The 22,640-nt window shown below is 57.6% G+C and overlaps 1 protein-coding gene across 24 annotated transcripts in view; it reads left to right on the plus strand.

Annotated features, from left to right (window-relative positions):
* MEF2D (myocyte enhancer factor 2D) overlaps positions 1–22,640 on the plus strand; it is an 89,299-nt gene that overhangs the window by 54,315 nt on the left and 12,344 nt on the right. For 19 of the 24 annotated variants that reach the window (XM_064401714.1, XM_064401726.1, XM_064401715.1 and 16 more), the window contains 7 exons: positions 2,258–2,395; positions 5,847–6,057; positions 8,612–8,668; positions 10,453–10,527; positions 11,998–12,188; positions 14,595–14,615; positions 17,592–17,721. In XM_064401714.1, coding sequence (XP_064257784.1) covers positions 2,258–2,395; positions 5,847–6,057; positions 8,612–8,668; positions 10,453–10,527; positions 11,998–12,188; positions 14,595–14,615; positions 17,592–17,721 — 823 coding nt within the window. The remainder of the gene's footprint in view (positions 1–2,257; positions 2,396–5,846; positions 6,058–8,611; positions 8,669–10,452; positions 10,528–11,997; positions 12,189–14,594; positions 14,616–17,591; positions 17,722–22,640) is intronic. The other 5 variants (XM_064401731.1, XM_064401732.1, XM_064401734.1 and 2 more) reach the window with 5 other exon arrangements.

Here is a 22,640-nt window from a genome sequence, read left to right on the forward strand (position 1 = left end):
CTCAACTTTCCGTCTTTCGGCTGCGTTGGCGAAACAAAAGGTTTGGGAAAAAAAAATCCACAAAAAGCAGTTTCAAAAAAAAAAAAAAAAGGCAAAGCTGTTCCTTCCCCACCAGCAGCACCTCTTCCTCTTTTGGGCCATTCTGAGAACAAACAAGGACACGTACAAAAATAGAAAAATAATAGGGAAAAATCTTCAGGAAACTGCAGAAAAAGGCCTGGGAATCTCCTGTTCATGGCAGTGGCTGATTCCCAATGCCTTGCTCTATAGACAGTCAACACAGGAATTACTATTATTAGGTATAATATTGATGTTAGGTATAAGAATTATTCATAATTATTATTATCAGATAATTAGTTAATAATTATTTGGTATGAGGGATTATTGGTGACACCAGACAGGGCATCAGATGCCACCATAGTGAGGAGTGAGTGTGTGTGAACAAGGACATTTCCCCTCTGTGACTGAATCCAGTAACAAGGGTGAAAGTGGCGCCTGGGAAGGCCCAGGAAGGAGCAATTTTCATGGAAAATATTGTGAAAAGCTTCAGCTGGATGGAGAACAGGCTGGGGTGGGTGTGGTGCCCCTTGCTTGGCCGTGGCTACCTGGCAAAAGGATCCCAGAGCCCAGCCTGTGGTGCAGAGCAAACCCTGCCAGCAGTGTTCCCAACCCAGCTGGAGCCATCCTGGGTTTTATTCACTCCAGGGTTTTATTTCCCCCAGAGGCCCTGTGTTTCCTGGAGCTTGCAGGTAGTTGAAGAGCCACTCCCAAACACGCTTTGGCCTCAGAATGGAGATGTTTGTTGCTGTTTAGGAAGACAGAGAATTGTCAAGACTTTATTTTTTTTTTTCCCCTGCTGAATTTGGCATGAAAAGGGATCAAGACTTCCAGGAAATTCTGTATCTTTGACTCCTGAAAAAAAAAAAAAGAGTTGGCAAGTGCTGGTTCCATCATCATGCCTTAATTGCTTTTGGTATGTTGAAAATAGGGATTTTTCCCTCAATAGGGGATATTTCCCTCAGTAGAGGGATTCAAAGTGGATCTCAATGGGCTGCTGAATATGAAATATGAATATTTGGGGTGCCAGTGTGCCCTGTGGTCACCGAGTTCCTCCTGATGAGGAGTGGTTGTCTCACCTCATCACCTCAATGCAGCAATGCCCAGGACCTTTCCTGCTTGTGAGCCCAAACCCAGTGGGGTTTGCTGCCCTGTGTTGTCACCATCACCCCCTGTGTCACCCCCACAGGGCTCACAGCTGTCACTGTGCCACGTGCCCTGTCGGGTGATGCTCTTCCTGTGGCACCTTTGCATTTGGCAAATGCCACTTGCCTGGTTTTGTCAGGAAATTCTGACAAATTTCACAATTTGCCTATAATTTTGGGGTTTATTTTCCTATTTGGCTGTTTGTAAGCAGGTTTTCCCTGTTTTTTGCAGGACAGCAAAGAGCATGAAGGTTTTTTTCCCCCTTCGTGATGTTGTGGCACCTGAAAGTGATGAAGATGCCTGAATTGATGCAGGGCCAAATTCAGTCCTGGTATAAACAGAACCTTTGACAACAAGGCAGTTTCTCTCTGTTGCTCCCCATGCTCTAATTCCTAAATTGGAGACACTCTGGCATCAAACCCCCGGGATTGGATCCTGATTTTTTAACCCCAGCGATGTTTTGGGGTGATGCTGTTGATTTGCACAGGGGCAAGTCCAGGTCCATGCAGGCCAGGGCATGTTCTTGGGGAGATCTGACTTCATGCAGGGCCAAATTCAGCCCTGATATGAACAGAACCTTTGAAAGCAAGGAAGTTTCTCTTTGTTGCTCTCCATGCTGTAATTCCTAAATTAAAGACACCCTGGCATCAAGACCCAGGGGCTTTTTTAACCCCAGTGAGGTCAGTGATGTCTTGGGGTGATGCTGTTGATTTGTACAGGGGCAAGTCCTGGTCCATGCAGGCCAGGGGACGTTCTTGGGGAGACCTGAGTTCATGCAGGGCCAAATTCAGCCCTGGTGTAAACAGAACCTTTGACAACAAGGCATTTTCTCTCTGTTGCTCTCCATGCTGTAATTCCTAAATTAAAGACACCCTGGCATCAAGACCCGGGGGCTTTTTTAACCCCAGTGAGGTCAGTGATGTCTTGGGGTGATGCTGTTGATTTGTACAGGGGCAAGTCCTGGTCCGTGCAGGCCAGGGGATGTTCTGGGGGTTCCTTCCCGTGTTCCCCATCTGCACTGCCCGCTCTCAGACTGTTCCGGTTGTGTTTTCAGACGTTAAGAAAGAAAGGTTTTAACGGCTGTGACAGCCCAGAGCCCGACGGCGACGACTCCATAGACCAGAGCCCCTTGATGGAGGATAAATACCGCAAAGGCAGCGAGGATCTGGATATCCTGTTCAAGAGATATGGTGTAAGTACCTGCCCGTGGCTGGAAATCCTTCATTATATGTTCTTTTCTGTTTTGTTTCTCTTCTGTTCGACTTCCCCTCGACCTCGTCCCCGCTCCCTCCCCGACGCCCCCGTGTCCCCCCACACGTAACAGGCGCTGAACAAGAAGCACAGGGAGTGCGAGAGCCCGGAAGGGGATGAAGTGTTTGCCCTGACCCCGCAGACGGAAGAGAAATATAAAAAGATTGATGAGGAGTTTGATAAAATGATGCAGAGTTACCGGCTCGCAGTGAGTAGCTGGTGGCCTGCAGCCCCCTGGTCCCCTCCCCGGTGCCTCCAGGTGATGGGGGGGTGGATTTTGCATGGCTTTGCTTTTGGAGCCGTGCCGTGCCTTGGGAGCCGATGCCAACAGCCCCTGCAGCCCTGAATGCACCTGGCTCTTGAGTGCCCATCCTTGGGAAAATCCTTCCTAGCAGCTCTGGCATTCCTGACCCTCCTTGGCTCTGGCCAGGCAGTGCAGGATGGTATTGCTTGTCTCCTCTCCTCTACTGCAGTTAGGGTCTCCTTTTTCGCCCTCTTTACCTCAAAAACCCCAGATTTTTGTCTGGGTGAAGATCCCAGTGTTCGTGTGAGCTGGTGGCCGGTGCCGACCTCTCACATCCTTGCAAAGCTCAGCCTGGTTTGGGCTATTCCACATTAATTCCCCCCAAATCCACCGAGCCCTCAAGGCAGCTGGTGGCTGTGGCAGAAATCCAGCGAGGTTTTAGCCTGTGATCCCGGAGCTGTCACTGGCACTGGGGTGGCATCAGGACAGTGCTGAAAGGGATTTGTGTCAGGAGACGGGAGGAGGAGGGGGGCACGTTTCAAATTAGTTGTTAGTTCAAGGGAGCAGAGACTATTGATGCAGGCAAGGGCTCTTTGGGGGATTAGCCCCGAGTTGCTGCAGCAGTAATTAATGCTGCGGGAGCAGGGGGGAGGCTCCTGTCCAGGGGTGGATGCAGCACAGCAAAAATGACACACACAGCCCCACCCAAAATAATCTACCCTTCTGTGCTTTGCAAGCCCCCACAAGTTAAAATTCTGGCTTTTGTTGAGAACTGGGCCTTGTGAAATCCCCAGGTTTTTGTTTTGCTGACTCAGCGCTGTGTTGCTCCACGAGCCTCGCAAGGATCCCAAAATCTGCATTTTGATCCCCTAGATCTCGGGGAGGAAGGGGTGGGGCACTGCCCTGACACCTGGCAGGGCTGAGGAGGTGGAGGATGTGATGATGGAGTGCAGGTGCTGATCTCTTGCAGCTCTGCTGTGACAATGAGCTCAGCCCCAGGAGGGGGGCTCAGGGCAGGATTAGCTCTGTCAGGACATGGATCTACCCCAGCCTCCCTGGTTTCTCTAGTGGGGCTGCAGGTTCCCACCCTACCAGGGTGTGTGGGGTGGGAGTAGAGCCCCAGCAGGACATGCAGGACGTGCACCCCCACAGCACCTGGCACAAGCCCTGTCACTGGTGGAAAACAGGCTGAAAAGCCACCTGAGCTTTGTGCTTAGTGCAGAGCACCCTCGTGAGCAGAGGCTGCTCAGCCTCAGAACGTGTCTGCTGTGAAGGGAGGGTCCCATCATCCAGACATGCCAATCCAAAGGGACAATCTGTGCCCAGAAGTCCTTTCAGCAGGTGGCATTCAAGCGCCGGGTGGCTCCTCATCAGGGCATAGCATCTGGCTCCCCCACTAAACCTCCCTGGCAGCAAGGGGCCGAGCAGTGCAGGTGGAGTGTGTGGTTGAAGAAGACGCTTTTCCATTTTAACGCTGGGTTGGTTTTGTGTGTGACCAGAACTAACCCAGCGGGGTGGCCGGGGCAGCTTAACGACAGCTGTGTCTGCTAACGAAGGACCTCAGTGGGGCTTCTGCCTCTGGGGTTTGCCCTCACTTCTAACAAGAGCAGAAATCGTGGATTTTGGCTGATGTGTGCATCTTCTCCCCCCCAGACTTTGGACCGATGTGCAAACCGCCGTTGTGCCCTCTCCGGGGCTGGCTGTGCCGGGGCAGTGTCAGCCTGACACCTGCCTGCAGGTGCAGTGGGGTGCAGCTGCATTAAGGCAAACCCCAGCTTTTGGGCTGCTGTATCAGCTCCCAGCGTTGCTCAGCCGTGGTGTGGAGGAGCTTCAGCTCTTCCTCTCCCTCCCTGGGAGCGCTGCGCGCACACGGACGCGTTGGCAGTGATTTATTACACAACGCTGCTCCAGTGTTCGTGCAACGCCCAAGAAACCTTCCTCCTCCTCCTCCTCCTCTTGATTCTGCTGCCGTGCAGGATGAGCTCCCGGGCTGAGCAGAGGGAGGGCTCCGTGTTCCAGCTCTCCCTGGTGGTGTAGGAGTTGCTGAGCCCCAGGAGCGGTGCGCGGCGCAGGCTCAGAGGCGCTGTCCTCGCGGCTGGGCTGCGGCCGCGGGGTTTCTCTGAAGGACAGGATGCCCTTGGGAGGCAGGTGGGGACAGTTCCTGGCAGCGAGGCGTGGGTGAGCACTGCCCTACTCCTTCCTCTCTCACCTAAGGAGCAGGACCTATACAGGAGCAGATTTTTGGAGGAGAAGGGGCTGCAAGGCAGCACCAGCTGGGACATGCACCAGCTGCAGTGGGGAGACCTCAGCTCCCTCTTCCCTCGCTGTGGGGTTCCACCTCTGGCCCCACGATGGTCCCATTCAGTGCTGGGCTACTCTCCCCTCTCCATCCCAGAGCAAATTAAAGTGGGACTTAAGCAAAGCCCGTGCTAAAGCCTCTAAGCAGGTGCCAGCTCCTGTTAACGAAGAGCAAATCAGTGACATAAGACAAACGGCTGGGATAATCGCAGCGGGCCTGGCTCCCACGGGACGCTGGTAGGTGAAGCTGCTCCTCAACCTGCAGCCAAGGATAGGGTTTTAGTGATGCTCCTGCATCCCTGGGGTCAGCTCGTGCTTCCCAACGACTCCCAGAGGAGACAGGAGGGATTCCAGAGTCACCCAGGGGCTCTGTGGAGCAAAACGAGTCTTTCCTAGGTGCTCAGCCACCAGCAGCAGTGCCAGCCCAGAATGGGGATCCACTGCTGGCTTCCTGCTGGCTGAGGAGTGGCCTCATAGAATCCTGCTTGGGGTGAAGGGTAGTGCCAAGGTTCCAGCTCTTGGTGCTGGTGGGGCCAGACCACCAGGCTGGTGCCCACCTTCAATGCTCTGGGCTGCTCCCAGCCTGAAAACACAGGAGGTAAATAAACACAGCCTGAAAAAGAGGCCAAAACAGCTGTTTGCAGAGCTCAGGTGTGTCTGAGAGGATGGCCCATTGCTCTTCCTGGTGTTCCCTGCTGGGGAACTGGGCTCTGGTGCATCCCCTGCCAGGTGCCAGTGTGGGTTTGAGCACAGCACTGCAGGTTTGAGGAGCCTGCCTGTCCCCCCTTGCTCAGCAGCTGTGCTGTGCTGCAGGACCTCGGCTCCCCTTTACCCCCTGCCCTGTGTTCAGTCCACAGTGCCCGCTCCGAACTTCGCCATGCCCGTGACGGTGCCGGTGACCAACCAGAACACGCTGCAGTTCAGCAACCCGGGCAGCTCGCTGGTGACCCAGTCCCTCGTCACCTCCTCGCTGACAGACCCCCGGCTCCTGTCCCCGCAGCAGCCAGCCTTGCAGAGGAACACGGTGTCCCCAGGGCTGCCCCAGAGGCCAGCCAGTGCAGGTGAGCCCCGCTGTGCCCCTTGGCACCATCACCTCCTCGTCCTGCCTGCCTGGGCAGGGACCCCCCTGCTGCTTCCATCCCCTGTCCAGGAGTTCACATTCCAGCACGTGTGGGTGGCAGGAGCATCCTGGAAGAATTGCTGCCCCTCAGTGTGTGCTCCTGCCCTCCTGCCAGCCCTGTTTGTGCCTTGGCACCAAAGTGAGAGCAACCTCCCCACCTTACCTAGGTCTCTTTGAGAGCTGGATCCTGCAGGGATCTGTGTTGGGTTGGGCAGTGCAAGATGAGTCACCTGGCACCCTTCCCAGGCTTGGGGGTGGTGCTGGCATCCCACTTGCTGGTGGCACTCTGGTGACAGGGGTCTGGCTGCCTAAAAAGGGCTGTTCTGAGTCGGGCCGTGCCGGTTGCAGTTGGCTGTGGGCGATTGCTCATGTGGCTCTGCTGACAGATCTGAGGAGCAGTCATTTCCAGCAGGGACCAGCAATGGCTGGCACAGGATGGGCTGGGGGAGAGGAGCTGTCACCCACGTCCCCTGCAGTGGCAGGGACAACGTGTGACCACAGCCCGGCTCTCTTTTATGATCATAAATAATATTTCTGCTAATTTGGATGACACAGATGGTCTGTAAAAGTCACCCGGGCTGCAAATGGCAGAGCTGGTGCCAGTGACCACCTGGACATTTGGGTCCTCAGCTTTGGCCCCTGGGGCTTTGAGAGCTCCAGGGAGCTTTGCAAAGGGGATAGATTTGGAGAGGAGGCTGGGAGGTGCTTCCAGAAGCAGGTTGTGTGGTGGGTCAGGGTGAGCAGGAGGCATGGCCTGGCTGGGATGCAGCAGGAACTGTGGTTCAGAGACAGCTTGCTTGCTCACTGCTCTCACCACTGTCTCCAAGGTGCCTCAAAGTACTCAGGATGAGGCCCCAGAGCTGCAGGAGAGGGTTCATTCTGCTCTAGGACTGCTCCCAAGGAGCAGCATTTCACTGCAGCCAGAGCCCTCCTCGGGCACAGGCAGCCTTTGCTGCGGCTGCAGGGATCTCCTGCCCTCTCCGAGGCCCCTCAGCTGAGAGCAGAAGAGGTTCCTGCTGCAGCAGACCCCTCTGGGGGCTCGCTGTTTCCAGCTCACTCCCTGCTCGTTTGAGGGGGATCGTTTGCGGTTGTGAGCGCAGAGGTGTTCCAAGTCCAGCCATCTGTGTCTCATTCACTCGCTGCCTGGGACACGGAAGAAATCCTGTTTATAGGAGCCAGGGCCTTGCATGTTAGAAAATCTCCTTTTTTTTTTTTTTCCCCTAAATTTTTTTTTTTTTTAGCATTGCACCAGAGCTGGTTTTGTTGTTTCCAAAGCAAATGCACAGCGAGTGCTGGGTGGGTACCCTGACAGTGCCTGGTGCTGCTGGCTTGGGGATGGTGTGGGAGAAGGGCAGCCAAGGAGGGGTGTTGGCATCACTCACCCAAGGAGGTGAGCCCTCTTTGGCACCATTGGCACCAGTGCCTGGGGTGCAGGTGGGGTCCCACAGCAGGGCACAGCCACAAAACCCTGCTGGGGTCCCTTCTCTGGGACTTTGGGGACGCAGGGACCTCTTGCTTTGCATCCCCATCCCTTGAGGGGGATGTGCTGCAGTGTCATGCTTGCCGCATCTAGTGGGTCACTTCACCCTTTCTCAAGCCATACAGTTTTTGGGATCAACCCTGCTCCCATATGGGGAACAACTGTGCTTCCCTGCACGGCAGCAGCTCAGCCCTCCCACCCTCCTCCAGCTTTCAGGGGCTCGCTGCAAGCCCAAAGCTCAGAGCCACGGGCTGGAGACTAAAGATTCATGTCTCAGGTTTCCCCATCTGGGTAGAGAAGGGCTGGGCAGTGGTTAGAGGTGGGGTTTGGCACCGAAAGCCCCTTGGTGGCCAGCCCAGGGCTCCGGGTTGACTGCGGTCTCAGCTCCGGAGCCTCCGCGCCGGCTCTTGGCTGCAGTCCCCCCCGGCTGGGGAATAGGTGGCTTTCAGAAATAACTTCATAACAAGGCAGAAGAAAGATCAAGTCTTCTTCCAGGAGAGGCAAAACCTTCTGGTTTTTTGGGAATAAAAAGGTCCAGTTTTTCCCGGCCTGGTGGGGAGAGTCAGGGCTTTGCTGCAAGTGTTGGGACCGTGGAGTCGGGATCGCTGTGGCGTCCTGGCACTGGGGGATGGTTTCCATTCGGTGTGAACATTACAGGGGGGATTTTGTTTCCTGTCATGCTGCTGGGGCTCTCTCTCCCCCAGCAGCACCAGCCCCGTGTCCCCCAAAGGGGGGCTTGGAATAAAATAGCTGCAGTGTTTTCCAAGCTGCCTCCTCCTTTGGAACAGGCTCCTGTGCACCTGGCTCCTTCCCAAAGGAAACGGATCTGCCTGGATAACGTTTCCCAACCTGATCACCAGGAATGCTGCTCCTTTTGCCCAGGACTTTCTCCCTAGGAAGGCAGTCCTGCTATTTTTTCTCTGCCTTTCTCCACTGCCTTCCTGCCCCCCAAAAGCAGGGATGCTCACCCTCTTCCTGCACTGATGGTGATCCCATCTCTCCTCTTGCTTTCCAGGGGCGATGCTTGGGGGAGATCTGAACAACACAAATGGAGCCTGCCCGAGCCCCGTGGGTGAGTAAGGAGCCTTTCAGCCCCTGCCCCTGGCTCCATGTGACACTCCTGCCCTCACCTCCCATAGGATTTTGCTTTGCTGTTGGGCTCTCTTGGTCCGTAGGGAAGCACTGGGGAAGATTTTGCTGCTCTTGGCAGTGGGAGGGCTTGGCATGTGGAGCTCCAGTGCCTTTGTTGGGGGTGCTGGTTTCAGTGGAGTCCCCCCGCAGTGACCAAGGAGTCTCCATCTACCCAGGATTCCAGGGAGAGCTGCAGAGCAGGGAGGTGACCCCCAAAGACCAGGATTTGGGTAGCTCTGGGTTTAGCTCCTGGTGCTGCAGCCAATTCTCCGCCTTCCTCGGGTGATCAATTAACACCCAGTTCCTCCTCGTGCCTGGGCCCCATAAAGGAACTTTACAGCAAGGAAAAGAAGCTCATTAAGGGCCTTTTCCACTGTGAGAGCCTCAGTGCTAATGAGGCTCAGGCCTCGTGGCTCAGCTCCTCAGCTGTAAAATGCACTAACAATATCTCCATCCCCACATCTGCCTCTGCCATCTGCAGGCTGAGGATGTTGGGCCACTGCTGGTGTAGGCACAGCCCAAAAACCAGTGACGGCCCTGGGTACTGCTGGGAAGCAGCTGCTGCTCTTGGCACTGGGCTTGGCAGTGGTCCCAGGCTTGGCAGGGTGGATGCCATCCATCCCAGGGCAAAGGCAGCCTTGCTCCTGAGCCTGACTCCTCACCCCTTCTGGGCCTTTTTGCAGTAGGGGCCCCGCCGACAGCACAGAGGAGGAGTGTGGAATTCCACATTGCCCCAGTTAAAACCAAACTGGAACCGGATCCCACTGGTTTTTGGGTGGGGTTGGTGCAGTTGTGGTTCTGCAGCAGCGTGGCCACCCAGCCCCATCCTAGTGCCAGGAATTGCCATTTCCCAGTGCTGGGCAGCACCAGAGGGATTTCTTCACAGCGCAAAACCTGCGGGGGTGCTCTGTGGGGCAGTGTCTCCCCGGGCTCTCACGGCACCCAGCACGGAGCTTTGCAGATCCTTGAGTGCAGAGAGAAGGGGCCATCGTGCCCCAGCCCCCCGGCACCCCCGGGGCCCCCGTTCCCTGCAGCCACCCCCATGTCAGCTGTCGGAGCAGCCATGGCGGGCGCGGAGCTTGGCAGGGCCCGTGAATGTCAGCATTGACGTCAGCCAAGCATTCCCTGCGTTCCTGCTGCCACTGCTGCAGGAAATGGGGCTGGGGAGCAGGGACAGCCCGGCCGAGGCCAGCCCCGGACCCCTGCTGTCCCCAGACCCCCGCCCTCCCTGGGGCTCCCCTCCTGCCTGTGGGAGGGGACCGTGGCTCTGGCTGCGGCTCTGGCACTGCGCTTGCAGTTTTCAAATACCTGGTACGTCTCTTCCTCCTCCTCCTCCTCCTCCTCCTCCTCCTCCTCCTCCTCCTCCTCCTCCTCCTCCTCCTCTCCTCCTCCTCCTCCTCCTCCTTCTCCTCCCTTGCAGTCTCTGCAGCACTGAGTGATCACCTGCTGCCTCTGAGTCATCAGCTGCGGGTGCCTGTGGCCGGATCCTGCAGTGATGTCGCTGTATCCCTGCGTCCTGCCCACGCTCTGTGTGCCACCCTCAGGATGCAGCACCCCGGCCATCCCCACGGGGGGATGCTGAGCCCTGAGTGCCCCCGCTCAAATTCACACCAGGGTGGTGCAAAAGCAGGCCAGAGGGCTCCTCTTTTAGACTCCTTTTTGTGGTGGGGGCCCTCGGTTGGGAAGTCCTGGTGGGAGTGTAGCCCTTCTCTCTCTGGCTCACAGGGCTGGCCGGATCCATGCTGGGTGGACATGGCAATGACAGCAGCAATGACAGCCCAAGGCCACCCATCTTTGGGGGTGAGTGGCAGCACTGGAACCCAAACCAGCTCCTCTCCACCCCAACCCACGCCCCAGGTGATACAGAGATAACATGGTGTGCCTCAAACAGGGAGTCACCATGAGAGCCCCGTGTGCGCCCGTGCCGGTGGTGCCTTGGGAAGGAGAATATCAAAGGGTTTAACGTTTCTTTTGGCTTTTCCATGGCCTTGGGAAGGAGAATATCAAAGGGTTTAACGTTTCTTTTGGCTTTTCCACGGCCACCAGCAGTGCAGGTCACCTGAGGATTTTCTGCACCTTTTGTTGTTAATAAATCTAAAAGCCAGTGAGTCCTTGTGAGCAGGATTCCAGCAGCTCGCGGTGCACAGAGGTGCCAGGGCCTGATAAGGCACCAGGTGCCTTATGCTTTGGGACTGGGAGGACACCTCGCTGGGGACAGGAAGGCCGGTCCCCTCCCTCCATCAGGGACATGAATGCCACACTTGCCAGCCAGCAGCAGCCTGGCACCACGGGTGTCCCTATGGCAGCTCCCCACTGGGGCAGCACCTCCCGTGCCCGGTGCCATCCGTGGCATCAGAGGGGAGTGTCACCACCCCCAGGGCAGCCCGTGCCCGCTGTGTCCAGCCCAGGACAGCTCCAGGGGGGCAGGGTTGGTGCTCAGCCCCCCACTCCGAGGCTGCAGCCGCCTGCTGAAATGCAGATGCAGCGCAATGCTGGATGTGATTAATAATGCAATCAGCGACCTATTTTTCCCGGTCTAACGTGCAATGAATATGAGGGCTGAATCCTGGTGATTGCTGAACGCCTTTCTATCTTTGGGGCCTATTCATGAAAAAAAACCAGCCCTCATCAGAACAGTAATCTGATCCAATTTATTCCTTTCCTGATGTTCATCAAATCTTTTTCCTTTTTATTTTTTTTCTTCCTTTCCTTTCTTCTTTTTTTTCCCCCTCTCTTTGCACATAAAATCCTTAAGTGGGGCAGCAGGAGGAGGAGAAGGAGGGAACCTTAGATCTTCAAAGGGGCAGTGGGAGCAGTGAACTGAGTCCTCAGTCTGCCACAGCCCCTTTTCACTGCCCCAGTACCATAAAGAGACCTTAAAAGTGAACGTGTCAGTAATTACCCATCTTGGCAGGGCTGCGGTGCCCAGCCAAAGCAGGGGAAGAGCCTGGCTGCAGATCAGGCTCTGAGATTTGCTGGGTGTTACTGCAGGAACAAGGGGGAGTCCCTGCACGTTGAGGAGCTGCCCTGAGCACTGTGGGCTCGGGGCTACTGCCTGTCCTGGCTTCAGGGTGAGCCCGCTGGGGTGCAGGAGGCTTTTGGGGGGATGTGGTGCTGCTCTCCCACGAGCAGGAGCACTCATGGAGCCCCAGTGCAGCACCACAGCTGTGCATGCACCACAGCAGTGTGTTCACCACCATGCGCTCACCATCACCGCCGCCACGCACCCAACCTTCACCTCCTTCCTCTCTGTCCCCCATGTCCCTGCAGGAAACGGCTACGTGAGTGCCAGGGCCTCTCCGGGTCTCCTCCCCGTGTCCAACGGCAGCAGCCTGGGCAAGATCATCCCGGCCAAGTCGCCGCCGCCGCCGTCGCACGGCGCGCAGCTGGCGGCCAACAGCCGCAAGCCCGACCTGCGCGTCATCACCTCGCAGGGGGGAAAGGGGCTCATGCACCACCTGGTGAGTGCCCACGGGGCTCCGGGAGGGCTGCCACAGGACAGGCTGCAGGGGGATTTGGGGGTCTGGTGGTGGGTGCTGGCTGGGGATGTGCTGGAGGTGGGGTATGAGGAGGGAGGTTTGGGTTGCTGACTGCGCTGTCGTGTAGCAGGCACCACTCTGAGCTGTGTGTGCTACAGGGATGGTAAAAACCCTGTACCAGGCACCACTCTGAGCTGTGTGTGTTACAGGGATGGTACAAACCCTGTACCAGGCACCACTCTGAGCTGTGTGTGTTACAGGGATGGTACAAACCCTGTACCAGGCACCACTCTGAGCTGTGTGTGCTACAGGGATGGTACAAACCCTGTCCCAAGCACCACTCTGAGCTGTGTGTGCCACAGGGATGGTACAAGCCCTGTACCAGGCACCACTCTGAGCTGTGTGTGCCACAGGATGGTACAAGCCCTGTACCAGGCACCACTCTGAGCTGTGTGTGCCACAGGATGGTACAAACCCTGTCCCAAGCACCACTGTGAGCTGTGTGTGCCACAGGGATGGTAGAAACCCTGTACCAGGCACCACTCTGAGCTGTGTGTGCTACAGGGATGGTAAAAACCCTGTCCCAAGCACCACTTTGAGCTGTGTGTGCCACAGGGATGGTACAAACCCTGTACCAGGCACCACTCTGAGCTGTGTGTGTTACAGGGATGCTAAAAACCCTGTACCAGGCACCACTCTGAGCTGTGTGTGCCCATGGATGGTACAAACCCTGTACCAGGCACCACTGTGAGCTGTGTGTGCCACAGGGATGGTACAAACCCTGTACCAGGCACCACTCTGAGCTGTGTGTGCCACAGGGATGGTACAAACCCTGTACCAGGCACCACTCTGAGCTGTGTGTGTTACAGGAATGATAAAAACCCTGTCCCAAGCACCACTTTGAGCTGTGTGTGCCACAGGGATGGTAAAAACCCTGCACCAGGCACCACTCTGAGCTGTGTGTGCTACAGGGATGGTAAAAACCCTGCACCAGGCACCACTCTGAGCTGTGTGTGCTACAGGGATGGTAAAAACCCTGCACCAGGCACCACTCTGAGCTGTGTGTGCCACAGGGATGGTAAAAACCCTGCACCAGGCACCACTCTGAGCTGTGTGTGCTACAGGGATGGTAAAAACCCTGCACCAGGCACCACTCTGAGCTGTGTGTGCCACAGGATGGTACAAACCCTGTACCAGGCACCACTCTGAGCTGTGTGTGCCACAGGATGGTACAAACCCTGTCCCAAGCACCACTGTGAGCTGTGTGTGCCACAGGGATGGTAGAAACCCTGTACCAGGCACCACTCTGAGCTGTGTGTGCTACAGGGATGGTAAAAACCCTGTCCCAAGCACCACTTTGAGCTGTGTGTGCCCATGGATGGTACAAACCCTGTACCAGGCACCACTGTGAGCTGTGTGTGCCACAGGGATGGTACAAACCCTGTACCAGGCACCACTCTGAGCTGTGTGTGCTACAGGGATGGTACAAACCCTGTACCAGGCACCACTCTGAGCTGTGTGTGCCACAGGGATGGTACAAACCCTGTACCAGGCACCACTCTGAGCTGTGTGTGCCACAGGGATGGTACAAACCCTGTACCAGGCACCACTCTGAGCTGTGTGTGTTACAGGAATGATAAAAACCCTGTCCCAAGCACCACTTTGAGCTGTGTGTGCCACAGGGATGGTACAAACCCTGTCCCAGGCACCACTCTGAGCTGTGTGTGCCACAGGGATGGTGAAAACCCTGTACCAGGCACCACTCTGAGCTGTGTGTGCCACAGGGATGGTACAAACCCTGTACCAGGCACCACTCTGAGCTGTGTGTGCTACAGGGATGGTACAAACCCTGTACCAGGCACCACTTTGAGCTGTGTGTGCCACAGGGATGGTACAAACCCTGCAGGAGGCACAACTCTGAGCTGTGTGTGCTACAGGGATGGTACAAACCCTGTACCAGGCACCATTCTGAGCTGTGTGTGCCACAGGGATGCTAAAAACCCTCAGCCAAGCACCACTCTGAGCTGTGTGTGCCCATGGATGGTACAAACCCTGCAGCAGGCACCACTCTGATTTGGATGTGCCCCATGGATGGTACAAACCCTGTCTCAAGCACCACTCTGACCTGTTTGTACCCTATAGATGGTACAAACCCTCAGCCAAGCACCACTCTGAGCTTTGTGTGCCACAGGGATGGTGCAAACCCTGTCCCAAGCACCACTCAGAGCTGTGTGTGCCCGTGGATGGTACAAATCCTCTCCCAAACACCACTCAGAGCAGTTGTGCCCCGTGGAGGCAGGGTGAGGTGCCAGTGGGCACGGTGCAGCTGGGGTGGGCTGTGTGAGTTAACAGTGCCTCTCGGTTCTCTCCCTGTTCTGCCCTGGACAGACCGAGGACCACCTGGCTCTGGTGAGTTCCCCTCTGGGCGTGCATGGCACACGGGCTGCTTGTCCCCTGGCTCCTGCCCTGGCTTGGCGAGGCGTGGGGCACACAGAGGGGGTGGACACTGGCTCCCTGTGTGCTGGGAATGTGGCAGGATGTGGGCACCAGCGTTACATCCACTCCTGCTGCAGAAAATAAACCCAGAGAAAAACAGGCTCTTAGGAAAACCCAGTTCCCCATTGGAAACGAGCTGGCATGAGCTGCAAAGGGGCTGTTTCTCCACCAAGGCCAAAATTGCTGTGTTGGTGCCCCTGGGGAGGTCAGCCAGGGTCCCTTTGGGGACTGTGCACTGCCCTGGACCTGCCCGTGGGGCTGCACTGGAGCCACCACAGCTACAGCACAGGGACAGCTGGCCCACTGCCAGCACATGAGAGACAGGGAGTAAATCAGGCTCTTCCCATGTTAAAGATATTATTTAAAGCCTGTGTAAATCCACTGGCTGGCTGGTGCACTCCCTAAACCTCCCTTGTGCACGGGGCAGTTTTCTGTGTTATTTTTATGGCTTTTTTTTTCCCTCTCCCTGCCAGCAAAGTGAATGCCACCTTGTTTGTGGCAAGGATTCACTCTGCTCTGTTGCTATTCTGGTGCAGGGCAGATGGGTGACAGGTCAGCCCAGCAAGGGAAGGGCAGGAGCTGCTGCGGGATGCGGGTCACGCAGCCAGGGAAAAGCTCTCCAAAAACACAGGAGAAAGCAAATCCCTCTGGCAGCCTGCACTGAGACACTCATGGCCAGGGCAAGGATGGGCCTGAGCTTTGGCAGAGAGGAATTCTGCTGCTCTTCGTGTCCCCAAACCCTTCCAGCATCTCCGTGCCTCAGTTTCCCCATGTGTGGAGGGAGAGCAGTCCCTCCTCACCTCCCCATCTGCTCGTTCCTGATCCCTGTGCCCGGGGCATTCCCTGGCTGCACACTGAAGCAGCATTAGGTGGAGATCCACTGGGGTGGCATTAATTAATTGGTCTGAATGAACCTGGTGGGGTTTTGCCTGAAGTGAAAAATGAAAAACGTCCTCGCCCCAGCCAAGGTGGCAGCAGTGGGGTGGAGGCTGATGAGATGTGGGCAGGGTGGCACGGGCACCTTGGCACTGCTGCATCAGGGAGGGGACTGCAGGGTGTTGTCCCTGGTGCAGATGCCCCCCTGCTCTGCTGGCCTTCTCCCCAGATTTGCTCCCTCCATATTGCTCAGCCCACACAGCAGATCCTGTCTCCAAATGGCAGCTCCCACCTCTTCCCAGGCAGCTGTGAGATGAGTCAGAATCCCTCCAGTGCATCCCCACTGCCCTCAGCCCCAGCCCTGCCACCCTGGGTGCTGCTCCTGCAGCTCTGAGCTCTCCTCCCTCACTGGCTTCAGAGGGGTGTCCCCCATTTCTCCCCACTCTCCTGCCACTCCAGGGGCAGCATCCACTGGATCCCTTCCCTGGGAGCATGCTGCATGGTTGTGGTGCCAGCTGGAACAGTTTGTGGGCACCATGTGGGGGGCAGCTTGCACACCTCCTCTCCCTGCATGGATTGTGGTGAAAATCGGGGTGCTTCCCCCAGCCCAGCTGGGGCTGACGTGCCCACACTCCCCTTGTGGTGTCAGGGAGGTTCCTGGGGCTGGCACAGCCTGCCCAGCTGGTGTCCCAGCCCTGTGGCATGGCCACATCATCCCTGTGCCCTCCCAGGAAGGGCACAGAGCCCTGCAGAGAGATGTGGGGGCTGCATCCCCCTGGTCTCGTGCAGGCAGGACAGGGCCAGGGCTGTGCCTTCTGGGATGACATTCCCTGCCATGTCCTTCACCCAGAGCAGTGGGCACGGCCAGCAGGATGTGTGCCAGAACCCCCTCTCCTGCAGCCCCCCCAGCTTTAGCAATTAGAGCCTGGTAATCCCCTTGCCCAGGCCACAGGAGGGCCCTGGGGCTGGGCAGTGTGTGGGTGCAGGGTGAGCAAATCCTGCCCAGCCAGGTGCTCTTACCCTCTGCAGAGCAGGGTTCTAGCCCCCAGCCTTGTCCCAGAGTGTCTCCCTGGCCACGGGGAAGCGTGGCAGAGTCTGTGCCCAGCCCTGCAAGGCCCTGGCAGCCCTCAGCTGCACAGGAAGGCTGCTCCCTGTGCCCCAGCAGCCTCGTGCCAGGCGTGGCTGGAGCTGGGCACTGCCCCAGTCTTCACAGGGTGACGTGTGCTGGGGTGCCTCGGATTAGAGTCAAGCCTCTTGAGGCTGATTTAAATCAGATCAGCACAGACAGCCCAGATTATCTGCCTTGTAAACAGGGCTGAAGCTGACCTGTAGATCTGCCCACATAACTGCCTGCAAAACCAGGGGGGGAGCTTGGTGTGCACCAGTCCAAGGGCAGAATTTTTCCACGGTGGACCTGCTAATACCTGAGTCACCAAAACCTTGTGAGGGCACCGAGCCAGCAGGCTGCTGGGCACTGGGCTTTGAGTTTAGGGATTCCAGAGACCCTTTAAAATCCTGAGGCCAGTGCTTCGTGTCCTCAGCTTCCCTCGAGGCAGGGGCTTGCTCTTGGCCACCAGATTGGCAGGGAGATGTCAGCTCTGTGCTGCCTCAGCCGGTTTTAGTTTGCTTTGGTCCCTTTGTCGCTCCTTGGAAGCTCAGCAAGCCTCACATGCAGCCTCTGGAAAACAGGGAGGGATTGTCTGAGCCTCCTGCTGATGTTCCCCTCCGTGCACACAGGGGCATGGCTGGTGCTGGTGGGTGAAGCCCAGCCCTGGGCAGGAGGGGGACTCAAGGCCATGACCTGCAGATGAGTGTTGCAAGGTCCACAGTGTCAGTGTGGTTTGTACTTTGCCTTTTTGCAGTGTGGGATGGCCAGAGGATCAATCCTGCCTGTCCCACACCCTCCATGCTCAGCCCCAGTGCATGCCCAGGGGGTCTGGGGGGGTCACAACCCCTGAAGATGACCGAGTGTGACCATCTGGGCTTTAACTCCCTCCCTGTTTGCTCCCACAGCAGAACACACAGCGCCTGGGTGTCTCCCAAGCAACTCACTCTCTGACCACACCAGTTGTTTCTGTGGCGACTCCGAGTTTGCTGACACAGGGGCTGCCCTTCTCAGCCATGCCCACAGCATACAACACAGGTAAGACATGGCCAGGACACAGCTCTGACACAGGACAGACATGGCCAGGACACAGCTCTGACACAGAGAGACATGGCCAGGGCACAGCTCTGAGACAGAGAGACATGGCCAGGACACAGCTCTGGCACAGGAGAGACATGGCCAGGACAGAGCTCTGAGACAGAGAGACATGGCCAGGACAGGGCTCTGACACAGGAGAGACATGGCCAGGACACAGCTCTGACACAGGAGAGACATGGCCAGGACACAGCTCTGACACAGGTAAGACATGGCCAGGACACAGCTCTGACACAGGTAAGACATGGCCAGGACACAGCTCTGACACAGAGAGACATGGCCAGGACACAGCTCTGACACAGGAGAGACATGGCCAGGACAGAGCTCTGACACAGAGAGACATGGCCAGGACACAGCTCTGACACAGGAGAGACATGGCCAGGGCAGAGCTCTGACACAGGAGAGACATGGCCAGGGCAGAGCTCTGACACAGGAGAGACATGGCCAGGGCAGAGCCCTGACACAGGAGAGACATGGCCAGGGCAGAGCTCTGACACAGGACAGACATGGCCAGGGCAGAGCTCTGACACAGGAGAGACATGGCCAGGGCAGAGCTCTGACACAGGAGAGACATGGCCAGGACAGGGCTCTGACACAGAGAGACATGGCCAGGACACAGCTCTGACACAGAGAGACATAGCCAGGACACAGCTCTGACACAGAGAGACATGGCCAGGACACAGCTCTGACACAGAGAGACATGGCCAGGACACAGCTCTGACACAGAGAGACATGGCCAGGGCAGAGCTCTGACACAGAGAGACATAGCCAGGACACAGCTCTGACACAGAGAGACATGGCCAGGGCAGAGCTCTGACACAGGAGAGACATGGCCAGGACACAGCTCTGACACAGAGAGACATGGCCAGGGCAGAGCTCTGACACAGGAGAGACATGGCCAGGACACAGCTCTGACACAGAGAGACATGGCCAGGACACAGCTCTGACGCAGGAGAGACATGGCCAGGACACAGCTCTGACACAGAGAGACATGGCCAGGGCAGAGCTCTGACACAGGAGAGACATGGCCAGGGCAGAGCTCTGACACAGAGAGACATGGCCAGGACACAGCTCTGACACAGAGAGACATGGCCAGGGCAGAGCTCTGACACAGGAGAGACATGGCCAGGACAGAGCTCTGACACAGGAGAGACATGGCCAGGACACAGCTCTGACACAGAGAGACATGGCCAGGACACAGCTCTGACACAGGTAGGACATGGCCAGGACAGGGCTCTGACACAGAGAGACATGGCCAGGACACAGCTCTGACACAGGACAGACATGGCCAGGACACAGCTCTGACACAGAGAGACATGGCCAGGGCAGAGCTCTGACACAGGACCTGGAAGGGCAGAGCTCTAAGCAGGCAGGACCTGGCAGGGCAGAGTTCTAAACAGGCAGGACCTGGCAGGGCAGAGTTCTAAACAGGCAGGACATGGCCAGGACACAACTCTAAGGCAGGGCCTGGCAGGGCAGAGCTCTAGTACAGGTGAGACATGGCAAGGGCAGAGCTCTAAGGCAGGACCTGGCAGGGCAGAGCTATAAACAGGCAGGACCTGGCAGGGCAGAGCTCTAAGGCAGGACCTGGCAGGGCAGAGCTCTAGTACAGGTGAGACAGGGCAAGGGCAGAGCTCTAAGGCAGGACCTGGCAGGGCAGAGCTATAAACAGGCAGGACCTGGCAGGGCAGAGCTCTAAGCAGGCAGGACCTGGAAGGGCAGAGCTCTAAGGCAGGACCTGGCAGGGCAGAGCTCTAGTACAGGTGAGACATGGCCAGGGCAGAGCTCTAAGGTAGACCCTGGCAGGGCAGAGCTATAAACAGGCAGGACCTGGCAGGGCAGAGCTCTAAGCAGGCAGGACCTGGCAGGGCAGAGCTCTCAGGTGGCTCAGTCACAGAGGGAAATGTGCTGCTGCAGGCACGTGCCTGGTGCTCCCTGAGCAGCTGCAGTGATGCTCGTGCAACTCTCCACTGCAGCACATGGTTGAGTGCCAGGCTTCCACAGGACTAAAACCAAGGGGAAACTCGTTGTGTAAGTGCTGAGAGCTCACTGGCATGGCCAGCAGGGCTGGGAGGGCTGATGCAGCCCACTGCACTGTGCAAGTTGATGCTAATTACAGCTACACCCATCCCCGGGCTCCCAGAGCTCAGGGGGTGTCGTAATCATGACAGCAAGTCCCTCAGAAAGTTCGGGAGGAATGCAAACCAACCTGCTCACAGCCACATTGATTTGGGCTGCTGGATTGAAGTCAGCCTCAGGCGACAGCGACAGTGCACTTGCCCGAGCAGAAGGGTTGTTCATCTGCCACCTGTCAGACCTCCACCAAGACTTTGAGGGCTTGCTGGCTGCCTGTGTAACTCGTTCTGGCTCAGAGAAAAGTACAGAAACGTAAAAAAAAAAGCTGCTTGTCTGGAAGAACCCAGAAGTGGCACGTTGGATACTCCCTCTCCTAATTAGTAGGTGTAGCCCCGGTGCTGCGTGATGAGGCTCCTCTCCCTGCCTGGCCATGCGGTTTCCCAGCCAGCCTGGAGTCCCCAAAATAGTTTTAATTGAGCCCTGTGCCGCTGCTCAGAGCGGAGGGGCCTGAATTTCAGCTCTCTGGAGTTATTTTTTCTCCCAGAGCCCTGGGGGGGGGCACTGCTGTAGGGTGCAGACTCTGAACCTGGCACTGCTGCCAGAGCTGCCCCGTTAGTTGGGGAGGAATTGTCTTCATTTGTGAAGGGTCTGGAGCACAAGGACCTCAGCCTGGAGAAAAGAAGGCCTGGGGGGACTTTGTCACTTCACAACTCCCTGACAAGGAGGGGACAGCCAGGTGGGGTCGGCCTCTGCTCCTGGGTAACAAAGGGCAGGATAAGAAGAAGCAGCCCCAAGTTGTGCCAGGGGGGGTTTAGGTGGGATATTAGGGAAAATTTCTGTGTGGAAAAGGTGTTCAGGCTTTGGAACAGGCTGTCTGAGGCAGTGGTGGTGTCACCATGCCTGGAAGGGCTTAACAGACGTGACTGTGACACATGGGGACATGGCTTAGTGGTGGCCTTGGCAGTGCTGGGGGAACAATTGGACTCTTGGATGGTCTTGGACACCCTTTCCAGCCTAAATAATTCCATGATTCTGTGATGCTGCAGAGGTGGTCATTGTGTGGGGGGTGGAGGGCTGCAGATGCCCAGGGCAAACTGCCAGCCTGGAGCATTGGCACTTGTTCTTCCCAGGCCTCACCTGCTAGTTGGGTGGGTATTGCCTGGATCCCTGTGCTGAGCTGCCCTCTGGCCAGAGTTCTGTGCTGGGGTGTCAAACCTGCCCATTCCCAGCTCTGTGATGTGGGGCAGCTCCAGCTCAAGCCCTGGTGGGGGCTGCAGGGGCAGCCACTGTCACCAGTGAGTGTCAGGAGCTCCCAAACCAGAAGAGCTGGTGCAGGGGGTGGAGGGTGGTGTGGAGCAGGGAGCCCAGTGCCAGGACATTGGGTGGGGTGTGCCGGGGCTTTGGCAGCAGTTCAGCAGCAGCACAGCCACCTCTGTGTGTGCTGCTGGGGTGGGGACAGCTGAAACCACGAGACACCCAAAATTAGAGCTAGCAAGGGGGAGGAGAGGGTGTGAGGAGGGTTTGCTGGGTGTCTGTGGCAGCCTGACATGGCTGACCGAGGTTTGACCATCTCCTCAAGGAGCAGCACTTCCCTCCCTGATTTTTTTCCACCAGCATTCACACGCTGTGTAAAACCCCCCCTGGTGTGAGGTGCCCCACTGGGATTTTCAAGGGTTCTGCACGGGCAGGCATTGCCCTGCAAGGGTGGGGGCGAGGTACTGGGGCATGGGGGGACCCGTGGAGGGGGGGGAAGAGTGCAGGGGAGGGGGTCCCGGGGTGCAGGGTGCCCTGGGTGGGGTGGGAACAGTGCAGGGCAGGGGGTCCCGGGGTGCCCTGGGTGGGGGGGGTCACGGTGACAGCTCCGTGTCCCCACGGCGGGCAGGGAGCGCCCCCTGCTGCCACCCGGGACACGGCGCACGTGTGGGGTGTCCCAGGCGTGGGTGGGGCTGTCCCAGGTGCGCCCCAGGCACAGGTGAGGGTGCCCCAGGTACAGGTGAGGGTGCCCCAAGCACAGGTGAGGGTGCCCCAGGTACAGGTGGGGATGCCCAGTACAGGTGAGGGTGCCCCAGACACAGGTGAGAGTGCCTCTGGTACAGATGAGGGTGCCCCAGGTGCAGGTGAGGGTGCCCCAGGCACAGGTGAAGGTGCCTTAGGTACAGGTGAGGGTGCCCAGGTACAGGTGAGGGTGCCCCAGGCACAGGTGGGAATGCCCCAGGCACAGATGAGGGTGCCCCAGGCACAGGTGGGAATGCCCCAGGTACAGGTGGGGATGCCCCAGGTACAGGTGGGGATGCCCCAGGCACAGGTGAGGGTGCCCAAGCACAAGTGAGGATGCCCCAGGCAGAAGTGAGGGTGCCCCAAGCACAGGTGAGAGTGCCCCAGGCACAGGTGAGGGTGCCCCAGGCACAGGTGGGAATGCCCCAGGCACAGATGAGGGTGCCCCAGGCACAGGTGGGAATGCCCCAGGTACAGGTGAGGATGCCCCAGGCCCAGGTGGGGATGCCCCAGGCAGAGGTGAGGGTGCCCCAAGCACAGGTGAGAGTGCCCCAGGTACAGGTGAGGGTGCCCAGACACAGGTGAGAGTGCCCCAGGCACAGGTAGGGATGCCCCAGGCACAGGTAGGGATGCCCCAGGCACAGGTGAGGGTGCCCCAGCCCAGGTGAGGGTGCCCCAGGTGCAGGTGAGGATGCCCCAGGCACAGGTGAGAGTGCCCCAGGCATAGGTGAGGGTGCCCCAGGTGCAGGTGAGGGTGCCGCAGGTACAGGTGAGGGTGCCGCAGGTGAGAG

This window comes from Passer domesticus, chromosome 32, assembly GCF_036417665.1.
Source record: "Passer domesticus isolate bPasDom1 chromosome 32, bPasDom1.hap1, whole genome shotgun sequence".
NCBI lineage: Eukaryota > Metazoa > Chordata > Aves > Passeriformes > Passeridae > Passer > Passer domesticus.